At 40.1% G+C, this 16,786-nt stretch overlaps 1 protein-coding gene across 2 annotated transcripts; it reads right to left on the bottom strand.

Moving 5' to 3' along the window:
• Positions 1 to 55: 55 nt before the first annotated feature.
• On the bottom strand, positions 56 to 16,786 carry dctn4 (dynactin 4). Of its 2 annotated transcripts, XM_061787630.1 has the most exons (14): positions 16,572 to 16,786; positions 15,808 to 15,878; positions 15,518 to 15,696; positions 15,385 to 15,428; positions 14,116 to 14,223; positions 12,938 to 12,958; positions 11,620 to 11,693; positions 11,034 to 11,146; positions 10,002 to 10,111; positions 9,824 to 9,897; positions 6,037 to 6,091; positions 5,412 to 5,519; positions 1,677 to 1,774; positions 56 to 1,596 (listed from the first exon to the last, which is right to left on the bottom strand). In XM_061787630.1, the coding sequence occupies exons 1-14, from the start codon at positions 16,704 to 16,706 to the stop codon at positions 1,377 to 1,379; spliced, it is 1,410 nt and encodes a 469-aa protein (XP_061643614.1). In that variant the 5' UTR covers positions 16,707 to 16,786; the 3' UTR covers positions 56 to 1,376. The 2 variants fall into 2 exon arrangements, with proteins under 2 accessions (XP_061643614.1, XP_061643615.1); XM_061787631.1 differs by lacking the exon at positions 12,938 to 12,958.

Raw genomic sequence — 16,786 nt, 5'->3', positions numbered from 1 at the left:
AAAAGAAATGAAGTTTTTTTGTTGTTATAAAACAGTGACAGCTTTCTGCTCTTAGTTTAATTTGTACACAGTGTTTTTATTGCATGTTTTCACATGATTTCACGTCATTTGTTTCAGTATGACATTTTATTAGGGATTACAGATGATTATGCATGTATTTTTACTCTTCACTTTACCAAGGCTACAAAATTGGAACCAAAAGTGACAGCAGCTTACAACACAAGACGGCAAATCAAACAGTATAGCTCAAATACAAGTCATACTGTAAAACTACTGAGCATTTCGTAGTGTCAACAGTTCTCCATGTCAAACAACAAAGCAGAGTACAGCAGCATGTGTGCAATGACAGTTGTAATATTTATTATTGATAATCCATGCGGGTTAGTGCAACACTATTGTCTGAGGAAGCTACACGTGCACTGTATGTGTGTGTGGGTGTGTGTGAGAGAGAGAGCGAGAGAGCAGTGTTGTGGATTGTTCTTATTCGATCTCTTCTTTTGCTCATCTTTTATGCTGCCAAGTTTCAAGTGAACAACTGCTGTTGTTTTATGCATTTCATCATCACTGCAAACATCTTCAGGACAAATTGTTGCCTTGAAGTAGATAGAATAAAATATATTTGAAGGGCGGTGGAAGGGAAAAATGCAGCAGCGAGAAGGGTAGTCAACTCCTAGTCTCCTGTTATGCTGGGATTGCATATAGTACATGACTATACAAAGTTGGATATGATGCTTGTATCAGTTTGTCCCCATCATCCAGTTAAGTAAGATGAACTGCAGCTGATAATGCAACAAAGGCAAAAAAAGGCAAAATAACCCAAAACTGGGTCAACGGTGGGGCAGCAAAATTCTGTGAATTTCCTCAATCAGAAACTTTCCACAGGAATGTATAGGAATAAATTAAGTTTTCTGTGTCACGAGCTGTCAGTCGATTTTTTTACTTTGTTGCAAGCAAATATTCGAGTTATAAGCTGGCTTCAGAAACGCCGCCGCTCGAGTGAAGTGGGAACTTTTTTTAGAAAGGACTGTGATGTCCTCGTATGAGTTTGAATATCAAAAGAAGCAGATACAAAAGGAGAACTATCGATTTTGCACGAACGTCAGTTTATGACAAAACACAAATTTATGCTTGGATGTTTTTCTGAGTTAATTCCCATGCAAAGGTTCCAATTAAGAAATTTTCCAGAATTACACAGCTTAACTTCCCATGGAAATCTAGCGGAAATTTTCCACCGCTTTGCAACCCTCATCAACAGTAAGCTAATGTTGACTGTTTGTTCATAATATTAAGCAGAAAAAGAAACCGTTTCAAACGATAGATTAAGGGACCGACACTGTGTGTGTAGATTAAGGGACCAACACTGTGTGTGTGTGCATTCAAGGAACAAGCGGTCCCAGCCTCAGCTCGGCGTGGTGCGTCAGCCAAATGGCCTCCGCAGTGGCGTCGGCGCCCTCCTCGCTCGGCCTGAGGGGAGCGGTGAGGTTCCGGAAGTCGTGACGGATCTTAAATGAAACGGTGACATCCGTGTCGTCCTCTTTTCGAGGGATCACTTTGATGAAGAAACCAATCTTGTTGGATTTCCTGAAGGCAACAACGCTGGGGAGGAGACCAGATGAGGTGAAGAACAGGGCGCAGTTGAGATTCTCTGTGTTAGTGCGCGTGTGTGAGATACTTACTCGGGGTCATCTTGGAAGTCCTGAGGTTCGGCCAATTCATCATACTCAGCGGCGGCATCCTTCCCTGCCAACACCAACTCCTTACGGGGCACAATGACCTTCAAGACAAACACCAGTCAAACACTCAATCCTAATCTCTTACACAAGGTCTCCCGGGAGCCTCATCTTTATCCTTTCCCTCCCAATACAATTTTACAACTGCCTCAACGCATGTCTCCAACTCTAAAACTAATTATGTTTTGGGGTCATGGAGTTAAGAGATTCAATGAAAAACGCATCTGGATCATTGAAAATTGCCCGCATTATAATTCATCAGGAAAAATAAACTGAGCAAAAACAAGCGTCTATGTAAATGCACGGTCATAGGTCACGGCGAGCACCTTCCTATTGTCTGTTTATTGAGTCACACATTTCACATGATAAAAATCTCTAAGCACAAACCCAAACAATCACACCATGATATTTGATTTTTATTATTAATTTATTATTAATAATTTTTATTTTTATTATTTATTATTATTATTATTTTTTTTTTATTATTAAGATTTTTATTACCTTTTTACTTAAAAGGCATTTGTTTTATTGTCTTATTTCCTTTTTTCTCAAAATTTATGTAACATAATTGTTATTTTCTATTCTTGATTGTTCTACATTACCTTTTAAATTTAAAGCAAATCTCTTGTTGTATGAATGGCAACACAAGTTAACTGTACCTTCTACCTTCTACCACAAGAGCATTTAACTGTTCTGCTTGTCACTATACGTCACTGTCATAGACAGATGGGGGGGAAAAAATGATTATTTGTAGTACATCAATCATTTCTGGGCCAATTAAAAGAGGTACCTTTAAATTATGGACGCCCCTCAGTGACATAAAATTTGGAGTATGACCAAAATCTGGGCAAGAAATCTGCCCAAAGTCATAGATGGTGTAGTAGTACACTCGCCTGACTTTGGTTTACACTCAGTGACCGTGTGTGTGAATGTGAGTGGTTGTCTGTCTCTACATGTGCCCTGTGATTGAATGGTGACCAGTTTTCATTTGTGTACTTTCACCCAAAGGCTACTCGGACAGGCTCCAGCTCCCTACCACCCTCAACAGGATAAAGCGGTACAGAAAATGGATGGATGGATTGAAATTCTGCCCCAAAGTTGGCACCGTTTTTAAAGTTGTGACTGTCACCATATGTGACGTCAGCATATTACACAAGCAGTCAGTTCACCTCAGCAGACCTGGGCTGTGCGTATATTCTACTGATGTGAGCAGCACCTTTTGATGTCTTCAACAAAGCAGCAGAAAAAAATAAAAATAAAAATCCAGTGGAGTGAGTGAGTGAGTGAGTGAGTGAGGGGTGGCAAATTATTTGAAAGATAACCACATCAAAGTTCAAGCACCATTACCCCATCCATCAGTTTTCTGCACCGCTTATTCTCACAAGGGTCGCAGGCGTGCTTGAGCCTATCCCGGCTATCTTCGGGCGAGAGGCGGGCTACACCCTGAACTGGTCGCCAACCAATCACAGAAGCACCATACAATAAAAGTTAAATTAATAACAAAAAATACAACTTGATGACAACCTGTACAATCCAATCAGGTGTATTACAAACATTTTGATAATAGTGAATGATACTGTCAGGGGTATTAATTTAATGTATTATATTTGCAGAGCATATTTTTTCAATACAGTGGAGACAGTTTTTAGAACCGCGTTGCTATCGCCACCCTCTAAAACGCACACTACTGCCACCTGCTGTTCAAATGAAACTTACTATGAAATGACACCTGAAGAGAGAAAAAAAGTCATGTCATGAAGATAAAATGTTTAGCTCATGGTACTAGCACGACCCATTTGAATGGGATCCAAATAAAAACACAAAAGCGTGCCATGAGACATCATCAGGTATGCGGTGGGAAATTATCTAATTTCACTTAACCGGTCCAAAATATTATTCACTACAAGTAGAGTATCTTTGTTCATCTATCCATGCCAGCGACGAATAGTGACAGACAGAACAACTAAATGCCCTTCCACTAGATGGGAGAAGGTACAATTAATCTGTGTATCCGCCTGGCAGCATGACTGCCATAAAAACTCAAGAGATGTTAAAGATCATCTCTGCGCGAGTCTTTAATTCCTGCAAGAATACAGCTTTGTGTTCAACAAAACAGGACAAGATTTCACAAAGAGTAAGTAAAAACAACATCCCTTCCCAGTGCGGACCCTGACTGGAGTTTGCAAGGTCTTGACATGATGACTGATGTTTCCATCTCGCCTCCCAGCATTGCGGAAAATGAACATTTCACCTGCTGAGTCATGAGCAAACTAGTAGACTGCACAGGTCAGCAACATCATGTCACACCTAGAGGTGAGCCAAGTCCCCCCCGCCCACTCTTTATTTTTGGAAGAGCTGGTCAATTTAAGCAGTCAAGCACGAGGCCCTCCAGGTGTTTGAATATCAAATGAATCAGACGGACAACTGCACACTCACTTTGGCCGCGATGTGACTAGAAATGGGTCACGCTCTTTGTTTGGCCAGGAGCTGTGACTTATTTAGTCAGAGCCTGTGACTTCATCACTAAAAGAGGCCAAGACAAACAGGCTGTCAAGGTGGGCCGGGCAGCATGCGACTCAACGGACCGTCCTCGGATGGAATCATGACGCCGGTCACTGTGCCTGTGACAGCTGACAAATGGAGCTCAAACTGGACCTGACTCTCCTGCGAGATGAATACTGCCAGATCCAGACGGCCAAGGTAATATGGCGGCGCTGGCCATCTTGTTCACATTCCAAGCAGTAAGACACAATAAGTGACACCTTGTGCATTGTGACTTGCCATGGTTAAAATACCGTCGTGTTATTTTACATTACAACTATATATTTATTTATTTTTTTGACACTGACAAAGAATGTTGAAAAGTGAAATGATAGGCTATGACCTTAATTTTAATCAAAGCTATAACTATGTTTTATTTTTTTTAACATACTATGGATATAAAAAAAAAAAGTCTACACCCCCCTGTTGAAATTCCCGGTTTTTGGGATATAAAAAAAGAGCCCAAGATAAATTATTTTAAAAAAAATTCCACCATTAATTTAACCAACAACCTGTCCAACACAAATGAAAAACATTATTTTAGAAAGGGGAAGTAAAAATGAAACAATGAGATGTGGTTGCACAAGTGTGCACACCCTGTTATAACTGAGATGTGGGTGTGTTCATAAACAAAACGTCAATAAAAGCCAAATAACTACTTTTCTTCCCCACAGTTGCTCACCTGGCCAGGTAGCCTTCCGCTGCAGATTTTCCAAAAGCACTGCTGACTGCAGATGAAATATAGCTTTCTGCCAAATCTGGCGCAAGAATCTCTCCATGTCTTTTGACAGTGTGTATATTGTACATAAACTACATTTTTTTTTTTTTTTTTTTTTTAATTAAATAAAAACTGCTGATGTTGGCATGAGTTATTAATTTCAGCCCCAGGACAAATGAAGCAAATTAACAAAAAACATGCCTGCAAAAACACAAGTTAATCACAGCTGGCTGGCTGTTGTATTTGTATGTTTCTTGTTTTCATTAACATTTTACCTTAAATTATATGTAATCAACAGGTACAGCACAATAAAAGGGAGCTGTTTGCACTATTTTTCCAGTAACCTTAGCAGGAACTCATTATATTTAATGTTCTGTAAAGACGTGATAAAGAGGTCCTGAGGGAGGGCCGGCTGTAATTACCCCAGCAGTGCTGTTGATGTCATCAGGATCTTCCTCATCACAAGAAACCAGTGTGACGTGGGTTACGTTCTCCACTGGGTTAGTCAGGGTCAGCAGAACTTGGCTCTCCTAAAGCAATAAGAAAGCGAAAGGTTCAACTCACATCACTTATGCTGTATGGAACCAGTCAGGGTTTCTCTATGCAATTGAGATTTAATTAACATTTGTGTTTGTTTTAGACACTTTGTAATCAACATTGGAATTAGATGGTTCGTTACATTACAACAAGCAGAAATGTACCCATCCATCCATTTTCTATACCGCTTGTCCTCATACGGATCGCAACCCTATCTCAGCTGACGGGCGAAAGGCGGGGTACGCCAACCAATTACAGGGCACATAAACTATTCATACACACCTTCACACCCATGGACAATGTCATCTTTAAATAATATAACCTGTATATTTTGGAATGTCGGCAGAAGCTGGAGTACTCGGGGAAAACCCACACAGGCACGGAGAAGCAGACAAGCTAATGACTAGGAGACTGTGCCACCCAGCAAATATGCACACTATAAATGATTAATTTAAGTGCAGCCCATTTAATGACTATCCCCTTTCAAACATCTCAGACAGACAGACTGACCTTCATGTAGCGCAGATTTGGAATGGACATAATTCTCACTTCAGGGATGTAACTCCTATAGGAGGAAAGGCAGAACTATTTATACCTCTTTATAAAAACAATTGCAAAAATTACAAAAGGACTGAAAAGATAATTCATTTTATGAATAAAATTAAAAACAACAAATACTAGAAACATTAATTGAAAGCAATATTAAAGAGAAAGCCCCAGGGTAAAACTGCAAATAGGAGCACTTCTAGAATGACCAAAAAGCACCACAGCTTAGACCAGGGACGGGGCAACTTAAATGATGGAGGGTGCCACAATTTTTCATCAGTCCGACCAGGGGGCCACATAGGACTGCACACTTCCTAACCCGACGCATGACAAAAATGCCATTTTAAATATGGACAAAATGTGTGCATGCGCCTGTTTATTTGTATTTTTTAACCAATGTACATCACAGTATCTTAATATATTAATGCTCAAAGGCCTGCATAAAAGACCCACTCTTCAACAACAACAACAGTGTCTCCTCATGGGAGCCTCCATGCAAGGAGGTGTGTTCGGTTACCCCTCTGTGGTGGCATTCTCTGTAGTTGCGGGCTGTGTCGCCTCTGGGTGTGGATGCCTCCCACAGGTTGTCTTTCCTCACCTGGACCCTCAGTGCCTTGCCATGTCTCTACACTATTAATCAATATGTGATGGGTACGTGTGTACTTGCGGGGGTGTGTGTTTGTGTGCGTGTGCTTTGGGTTTATTTGTGAGGATGGGAGGGGTGTGTTAATATTCTTTGCTATTTTAATTGTCTGTTTTTATCTCTCTAAAGCATGTATGAAGTGCTATGTAGATAATTTTGATTTGGACAAAGTGTTTGAAGCAAACAACAAAATAACTACATACTGTTGAGTTTTTTCCAGTGCAAAGGGCTCTCGTGCATAGAAATTACCCTTCAAAGATGGCACAAAGCTGCTGAACAGCAAATCAATATTAAATGCAAGAACTCATTTCACGTTTTTTCACCAAAATAAAGTCAAATATTTTAATATTACACTATGTTGCTGCATGTCATTCAAAATCCCCAAATGTTCTGTATTGATGGCACATGATTTGGCATTGACAATAAAGTAAACCTCATGAGAAATGAGCAAGTTATGACTTAATTTTAATGTCCATGCATTGTCTTCGATCGGAACATCGCCCCTGCAACATGGCCGCCACACATGCATGTCAGTTAGCCAGGCTGGTGTATAGCGCGCTGGCATACCTAGTCTCCTCTTGTCTGTGGTCACAACAGCTGCCGGTCCACCATACTCGTTGCACAGCCATTAGCAGCATTAAATGTGTCCATGTTTTTGGAGAACACACAGGACACAACTCCTCATGTACTTCAAATTAATAGTAATAATTTTTATTTTTTTAAATCACTATTTGTGTACTTTTGTTGAGATCGGTCAGTAAATCAGCATGCATTGCCGCATGTAGTGCTGAACCTTTTCCGTAATAAGGACATTAATCATTATCGTTAAAGTGAGTTTATGTAATCCGTAGTTCATTGAATGTGTGTCTTAATTAACTGTCAGGTTTAATTCATGTTAAGATAAAACTGTGACTTGTGCACGATACAGTAACAACCCAGTCAGTACTGTCGTATGTTAAGCAAAGAAAAGCATTATGTGGTGTCGTAGCAGGAAAAGCTTGCGAGCTCTGTCTAGTAGTGATGCGACTATTCCTACTTCTCCGTGTTGTAAGAGTTGCCGCTTTCTTGAGCAACTCACCAGCAATCAACCACAGCTGACGGGTGTCTAGGTTTTTCTTCTCTAATGGGGAACAACCTGTGGAAGGGCTACTAAGCGATGTCTGCCATCTGCTGGTGAACTGTGTAACAACACCTTAAAACTGATAATGTAATGATCGAGGAGGCATTTTTACACTGTTTAAAAATTAGTTCAGTCATCGCATTTAGTTGCCCAAGAATAAGATGTAATAAGGAACAGCCCTGATAATTTCAATTTTCAATACATACTAACAATACAGTGGGGCAAAAAAGTATTTAGTCAACCACCAATTGATGTGAACTGTTTGGAAAAAGATGAGAGAGGCCTACTTAAAAAGATGAGAGGCCTGTAATTTTCATCATAGGTATACCTCACCTATGGGAGACAAAAAGAAGAGGGGGGAGAAAAAAATAAAATAAATTTTTTTTTTTTTTTTTTAAATCCATAAAAACACATTGTCTTGATTTTTAAAGAACTTATTAGGAAATTATGGTGGAAAATAAGTATTTGGTCTCCTACAAACAATCAAGATTTACGGCTCTCACAGACCAGTAACTTCTTCTGTCCTCCACTCTTTACCTGTATTAATGGCACCTGTATAGTCAGTATAAAAGACACCTGTCCACAACCTCAAACTGTCACACTCCAAACTCCACTATGGCCAAGACTAAAGAGCTGTCAAAGGACACCAGAAACAAAATTGTAGACCTGCATCAGGCTGGGAAGACAGAATCTGCATAGGTAAGCAGCTTGGTGTGAAGAAATCAACTGTGGGAGCAATTATTAGAAAATGGAAGACGTACAAGACCACTGATAATCTCCCTCGATCTGGGGCTCCACGCAAGATCTCACCCCGTGGGGTCAAAATGATCACAAGAACGGTGAGCAAAAATCCCAGAACCACACGGGGGGACCTAGTGAATGACCTGTAGAGACCAAAGTAACAAAGTCTACCATCAGTAACACACTACGCCGCAAAGGACTCAAATCCTGCAGTGCCAGACGTGTCCCTCTGCTTAAGCCAGTACGTGTACAGGCCCGTCTGAAGTTTGCTAGCATTTGGATGATCCAGAAGAGGATTGGGAGAATGTCATATGGTCAGAGGAAACCAAAATAGAACGTTTTGGTAAAAACTCAACTTGTCGTGTTTGGAGGAGAAAGAATGTTGAGTTGCATCGTAAGAAGCATTTCAAGGTCCTGGAGTGCCCGAGCCAATCTCCAGATCTCAACCCCATAGAAAGTCTTGGGAGGGAGTTGAAAGTCTGTGTTGCCCAGCAACAGCCGCAAAACATGACTGCTCGAGGGGCGATCTACATGGGGGAATGGGCCAAATACCAGCAACAGTGTGTGAAAACCTTGCGAAGACTTACGTTTGACCTCTGTCATTGCCAACAACGGGTATATAACAAAGTATTGATTAACTTTACTTTTGTTTTTGACCAAATACTTATTTTCCACCATAATTTGCTAATAAATTCTTTAAAAAAAAGAAAAAGGGAGAAATAAATAAATACAATTGATTTTTTTTTTTTTTTAAATAAAAAAAAACAATTTAAATCAGACAATGTGATTTTCTGTAAAAAAAAAAAAAAAAAAAGGAGAGGTATACCTATGATGAAAATAACAGGCCTCTCATCTTTATAAGTGGGATAACTTGCACAATTGGTGGCTGACTAAATACTTTTTTGCCCCACTGTATATTACTTGAATTTATACTCTTAACGTGTGCCCAAATCATCACAGTACAGTATGCTGCAATGACACTGAACAAGAGCTTCACTGCTACAGAACATCCTGTGAACATCTGCACACTTACAAACCCCAATTCCAATTCAAGCTTTTTTTGGAACATGTTGCAAGCATCATTGTATTCTGTTTTTATATAAAATTTACACAATATCACAACTTCATTGGAATTGGGGTTTGTACAATAATAAAAGGATAATAGCTTGTTTCCAGAATCTTATTAGATGGTGCACGTGTACCTAATGGTGTAATCGCTAAGAGTATGTCTGATGGTTGACACTCACACAGCCACCAGTTGAATTTTGAACTTGATTGAAGTCGGATTGAATTCGGGCTTGCTCAGGTTATGCTCGCATTTCTAAGGAGATCAAATGAAGAAAAATGAAGAAAAAAGATTAGTATTAGAGTAACGACAACCTAAATATTTTATCTGAATTATTGAACCAGAGGGTTGTGACTGACCCTGCAGCGAAGAGAGCGTTTCATCAGGAGATGTTTGTGCCGCGGGTGCAGCTGCGAGGCTCCTGCGGGCTGAAAGTCGGGCTGCAGGAGTCGCTGGCGCAGCCGGGTCACTAGGAAGAGGACATTTATGATGAATCATCTCCACCTGAACTAGGTATACGTACAGTTCTGGGCACCATTACACAGTACACAGTGGGAGGATAAATGTATGTGAACCCTTTTGTAATTTCTTACATTTCTGTATAAATTCTTAACATGCATGAACAGTCTACTTAAATTAATACCACACCAACAATTTTGCTGTGAATGTTTGTTATAAGAAATTCCAAACAGTTCACATTATTTTTCCTCCCAAAGTTTGTATGTACGGTATATCTTTGATTGATGTTCTAAATCTGTATCAAATGTAGTCATTTCAAAGAAGTCATAGAAAATACAGACCTAAACAGTAATAAGAGCACCTTTCCTTAATATTTTGTTGCTAACCATTTAGCAAGGACAACTGCCTCCAAACATTCTTTGAAGCAATCTTTAAGCTTCTTGCACCTGTCAGACGGTAGCTTTTCCCAAGCCTTCACTTGCAGTAGTATTGAAGTACTTGAATGCTTGCATGATTTCTTTCACACATGGGAGATTTCAGCTTTCTCCAAGGATCTCATATGGCACTAACATCAGGACTCTGCTTGCCAGTTTTAACCATTAAACCTTTTTCCTTCTCAACCGCATTTGGGTGCTTTGCATGCATGCTTTTAGTATTTATGGTCTTCATTGTTTTGAATAACCCACAAACTTTCACGCAAACCTAGATGTCTTGCAATCAGTAGGATTAATACTCTACTTTCATGTTGCCTTCAATTAGTTCAAGTCGGACATACAACAGCTCAGGCACGGTTGATGGCAGGTTGGATGTTTTTTTTCTTGTTTTGTTTGATAGTTTTGTCTAGGTACTTTTTAGCAAAAAATCACAGGTGCCAAAAAGTGCAACAAAACAATGAGAGAATTGTACAAACACTACTGAATAGAAATATTTACCCTCTGGCAAACAGATGGGCCTGGTGTAACAATCTTCAGGTAGAGGCTCCACCTCGTCAAGAGCCTGGGCAGGCTCAATGGTTATCTCCCGCTGGTCCTCTCCCTCTTTAAGGCTGCAAAGCAACACGTCCAGCTATAATTATTTCCATCCATCTATTCCTTTTCTATATTACTTATCATTATGATCACGGATGATGGAGCCTATCCCAGCTGACTTCGGGCATGTTTTTGGCTTGTGGAAGGAAGCCAGAGTACCAGTAGAAAAACCACACAAGCACAGGGAAACTTCACAAAGGAAGGCCGGCGCAGAGATTCAAGCCCGAACCACTGAACTGTGAAGCAGACATGGTCACCACTACGGTGTTGTGATGTCCCTATCATTTCCTTATAATGAATTTCCTTTTGCCACTTACAGTGCCGTGAAAAAGTATTGGCCCCCTTCTCAAATTCTTATATTTTTGCATAGTTTCCCCACTTTAATGTTTGTGTTGAATGCAACCCAGAGGGCAGCTGATCGCAACTGTCATTCTGTAAGCCCTGCAAGTCACAATATTCAGTAAATCGTACAATGAAAAATGCAACTCACGAAAGACCAGCCAGAGTAGAAATGGGCGCTCCAGACCTCTGCCGCTGCAGTCGTGTTCCAAGGCCGTACTTTTCCTGCACGACCGAGGAAGAACAGGAGAAGACATTTTTGACCTATTCATCACAAATTGTTCTCAAGCTACAATTTAATTTTTTTTTTTCTCTACAGGCTACTTATAACAAAAGGTGTTATGTACAGTGTCAACTGATTTGGACAACGTAGGGAACAACAGTCAAAAAAAAGTCAAGCACTTTATTTACATGGAGAGAGACAAGGACCTTTCTGCCAAGGGTAACAAGGGAGTATTAGCTGAAGTTGTTGTATTGTGTAGGTATGTTTTCATAAATGATCATAAATAATAAATTAGCAGATTAGCAGCCCTCTCTCATTATCCTGATGCACATAAATAAACTGTGCAGGGTGTTCCATCCATCCATCCATCCATCCATCCATTTTCTGAGCCGCTTCTCCTCACTAGGGTCGCGGGCGCGCTGGAGCCTATCCCAGCTATTATCAGGCAGGAGGCGGAGTACACCCTGAACTGGTTGCCAGCCAATCGCAGGGCAGACAAACAACCATTCGCACTCACATTCACACCTACGGGCAACTTAGAGTCTCCAATTCATGCATGTTTTTTGGGATGTGGGAGGAAACCGGAGTGCCCGGAGAAAACCCACGCAGGCACGGGGAGAACATGCAAACTCCACAAAGGTGGGGCCGGGGATTGAACCCCGGTCCTCAGAACTGTGAGGCTGACGCTCTAACCAGTCGGCCACCGTGCCGCCGACAGGGTGTTCCAATATATTTAAAATTACTTTGTAGACAAGGGTGCAGTGTGCATTTTTGAGGAAATTCAATAAAAAATACACCAAATGGACAGCAGATTTGGACACAGCACAAAAAAGTCAAAGGCGGCAGCAAAAGGAAAACTGGCAGTGTTCCAAGCAGTGCACACATTGAATAAATATATGTTGTTGGAATTTTAAGAAATTAATATTGTTTTTTCAACATGAAGACTATTTTATTGCCTTGGATATGTATTCACTTAGATATTCATATTTCAAATGATGTACATTTTGGGGAACAACCTGCAATATTGTTTTTCACAATGATTTTAAATGTAAAATAATAATATACTTTCATCTTATGATCTGCTCACACTAATATGTCACTTCTCCCCTCTTAACCCGCATACAAAGGCTCCAACTTTGGGGCTATCATTTCACCACAGAGAGATTCATGTGATCTGTGAGGACACACACTTAACACGTGAGATCAAGACTACATACTAAACTGCAAAAAGTCAAATACAACTCACCACCACATGAATAGTGTGTTGCTGGTAGGGGTCAAAAACAAAATATCGGAATGCATTAGTAAAGGAAAGGGGAAAATAAAGAGGCGTCAAGAGATTAAGCAAACATTTGGTGACATGCAACAGCAATACACAGTGCAGCATTTCAATTAGAAAAAGACATAGGACATCACGATTTAAGCATAAAGGCAGACTGAAAAAATTGTTGCACAATTTGTTTAGCGGTTTGCTTTTTTTTTGGCTTTGACTTTTTGTGTATTTATTTTATATAACAGTTAACTTAGTTATACTGCATAGCATCTTAGAGATGGTTCTGAGCTAAATGTCACTGTGTTATCGATATACAACTACAGTATATACAGTGCTAAACAATTTTTTTTGTAAAAAACGAGAAGAGACCATCTAGCACCATGAACTGCTTTATGCAGATTCTTTCAGTTTCAGTGAGCTCTCAACATTTTACAATTTTGAACAGCAATGAAGACATTTTAACTGAATTCACCTTTTTATATGCAAATTTGACATGGCTCATTGGGCTTCTGAGAAGTCACAAATTAATCAGGTATAACATTGGACCCCTAAACCATTTTTTCTGCTGAATAATACAAGTACTTAACTACCATCCAAAAATGCGCTTCACTATTTTTTCAGATTACTGTTACAAGTTTGCACTTGAAAATTCATGGACAGGAAGAATAATTTAAATATAGTTTAGATAATTTTAGCTCTACAAAAAAATCATTGTGGCTACAGAGCTTCAACATACTGGTGTATTAACAATAACAGAAACATGGAAAATTATATTGCGGTTCATTTAGGGCAGGTGTGGCATAAAATTGGATCTTGGCTGGTGGTCAAATAAATTAGTTTAGCACTGTATATAACCAAAGTGTAAGGATATCAAACTAAATATTTGCTATTTCAGTTGGGGTTTTTTTTCTCAATTTTATGTTGCAGAAAAATAATTACATGGCTGCTAAAACAAGAGTTTTGCACTTTACTGTATGCCTATCTTGCAAGACTAAACATAATAGCATATAAACTATGCATCAAATAAATCTCTTATTGGCTTTCCACAAGAACATTTTGCGACACATTACACAATAGTTCTGTGACATTTCCAAAGGTTAAAAATACAGACTTAATAAAGGGCTTCATGTTTGTCTCAGTGGGAAGAGTACCGAGAAAGCCAGAGGCATGCACTGTCGTCTCCTGGCCAGCTTCTTCCTGTCTCGCTCCTGCTTCTCTCTATGAGCCAGCTGCTGGTAATACTCAATCAGTTTGTTGATCTGAGGCATGGGAAATTCACATTGTTCACAGTTAGAAAGATGACATGCAAATGGATGCAAATAATATAAATTAATGTGTCAAATAAAAGTGGTTGGTGTGTGTATGAGCTACAGTGGAACCTCAAAAGTCAAATACACTTTAAGTACAGGTAAATCTATTCGGACTAGGAGTAAAAACCACACCTCAAATGTTACATGACATGCCTGAGAAGATGTCATGGATATCTTGTGAGACTTCAGCTCAGTGAGCATCTAAAGGACAAACTCCTTTTTTTGTGAATGTGATGATGACCATAGTCTTTAATTAAACTAACACATTTTTGGAATGTGGAGTGTGTTAGTAGAGTAGCCAGAGAAAACCCGTGCAAGCATGTGGGGAAAATGTAAACTGACCCAAGATTCGAATCCCAAACCTCAGAACTGTGAGGCAGACATGCTAACCACTATATCTCTGTGTTGCCATAGAACTGGAAAGGATTGTAATGTAAGAAAATGATCTAAACTCAAGCTTACATAAAGGAACAATAAGTTGAAATCAATAATAAAACAAAGACATGAAATTCACACTGCTCCTCTCTCTTGTATTTTATTGTGATGAGGTATATAGTGTTTCAATTATTTTAACGCTCGTTTGGCAAATAAGAATGTCAATGCTAAAATTAAACACTGACTATGCAGTTGACAGCAAACATTCGCCTCCGCAGCTAGGCATCGTATTTAGCCGTAGCTCATAGGTAGATGGTGCGGTGCAAAAATTGCAGAAAGCAGGAAGGTTGGGCGACTGTTCGATGTTGACGTGTCTTTTTCTGTTTTTCTTTTACATTGTAGTGTACACAACTGCACGAGTCTCACTCAAGTCTTTCGGTCCGAAACTCAAAATGCACTTTTGGGCCATTTTCGGCCGAATATTCAGTGCATCACTAATACATTTGATTTCAATTATTCCCTATGGGGGAAAAAATGGCTGCTCAATATGAACAAATTAGAGGTCGGTTAGTGTCCTAGAGCGAATTGTGTTCAACCAAGAGGTTTCCACTGTACAAAGATACACTCTGAGCGGCCGATTGTCCCAAAGATTTAGTCAAAGACATCTATTCACATCATTAAAACATGTGAGTAACCCAAGGCAACATAAATGACTGCGAAAGGGGAGAGACATACCCGCTGATTATGACAGTTTTCAGGCTCCTGCCACCCACCGCTGGCTACAATGAACAGAAACATAAAATTAATTGAAATAATCTTTAAATATGGTCACAGTCACACATACCTTACATCACATATCAACACCCACCCACTGATTTGTCAGCCATTCCAACATCCCTGGAGGTCCAACGGCAGAAGCCACAGGTCAGGTAGTATGCCTTTTTCATCGTAGTCTTAGTGGGATCATCAGGCAGAGGAGCCGCGATGTTAGTGGCTCGAGTCGACAGTGTGTGCATGCAACATGGGCAGTCAAAACAGTTGGCACACCTGGAACAACAATAGTGGAGGCATGTAAATTAATCAAGAAAGTATTAAAAAAAGAAAAGAAAGAAAGAAAGACCACTTATAAAGACCTGCATATGTATATATTAACCTCACCTGTTCTTTTTCAGTTTAGCTTCGGCAGATGGCATATTTTCCAAGCAGCTTGGGCAATAATGGGAATCCACCTGATTAGTGAGAGAAGCGGTGGAAATGAGAATCTAGCTATTTGTGTTAATTGTACAGTATGTCGACAACCTTGGAGATAACTAACTTGGTGAACATCATTGTGGAATATTCAGACATTATTGCTCTGACACAAACTTGGTTAGAATACAAAAAGGCTAAAATGGACAAGTGGACATACACTAACATATATTGTTTGACTTTCATCATAAAAAAATCGCAAAGATGTCAAGCTGGTGACAGTAAAAGTCAATGAAAGATGACTATGCTTAGGAATCTGAACTTGGCCTTTCTGGGTGTGGTGTTCGTAAATGGAGGCTAAATTAGCAAGCTTTGCTGACAAGTAGTACCTGGCTGAGGGATAAAATAATCGAGGTTTACTGCGGTTTTATTTTTCAACATTAATGCCTGAGCTCATCAACAAGTAACACAATTACCAAGCGCTAAGCCAGTTAGCTTGAACGCCCATAGAGGAAAGCGCTGCAACAAAAACGGAAGCGCAGATAAACAGCCAATCAAAAGAAGGAATTGTTTGACAGTCAGTGACTGGCAGGTTACACGGCCAATCCATGCACGAAACAGCTCCCCATAACCTGCTATCAAGCCAGCTAACAACATAGAAGCCACTGGGGGGGAGAAAAAAAAAAGCTACAAGCTAGCGCGTCAAACTCAATAGAGAAAACCAGATAACGTACCTCGTGAGACACACATTCTAGGGATCGTAGCTCGCTACAATACCGGCAGAAATAGAGCTGAGATAGAGGAGCCCGGATCTTTTTCTCTCCGCGAACCAGGTAGATGACTCTATCGGGCTGGAGAAGGGACGCCATCTCCGTCAGACTTCCACGGCCACAGTGGTCGACTCGGCTGACTGTTCTGGGAGCGGAACCCGAGCTCCATGTCGACCTCT

Source organism: Phyllopteryx taeniolatus, chromosome 10 (genome assembly GCF_024500385.1).
Source record: "Phyllopteryx taeniolatus isolate TA_2022b chromosome 10, UOR_Ptae_1.2, whole genome shotgun sequence".
Lineage (NCBI taxonomy): Eukaryota > Metazoa > Chordata > Actinopteri > Syngnathiformes > Syngnathidae > Phyllopteryx > Phyllopteryx taeniolatus.
The sequence above is the reverse complement of the archived record's forward strand: the minus strand, read 5'-3'. Positions and strand labels throughout refer to the sequence as shown.

Excerpts from the sequence above, each read along its gene's own strand:
- dctn4 (XM_061787630.1), bottom strand. The coding sequence starts at position 16,706 with ATGGCGTCCCTTCTCCAGCCCGATAGAGTCATCTACCTGGTTCGCGGA. Across the intron at positions 15,697-15,807 it reads GCTAAACTGAAAAAGAACAG|GTGTGCCAACTGTTTTGACT; the intron begins GTGAGGTTAATA and ends TTGTTGTTCCAG. Across the intron at positions 6,092-9,823 it reads AAAATTCAACTGGTGGCTGT|GAGTTACATCCCTGAAGTGA; the intron begins GTGAGTGTCAAC and ends TTCCTCCTATAG.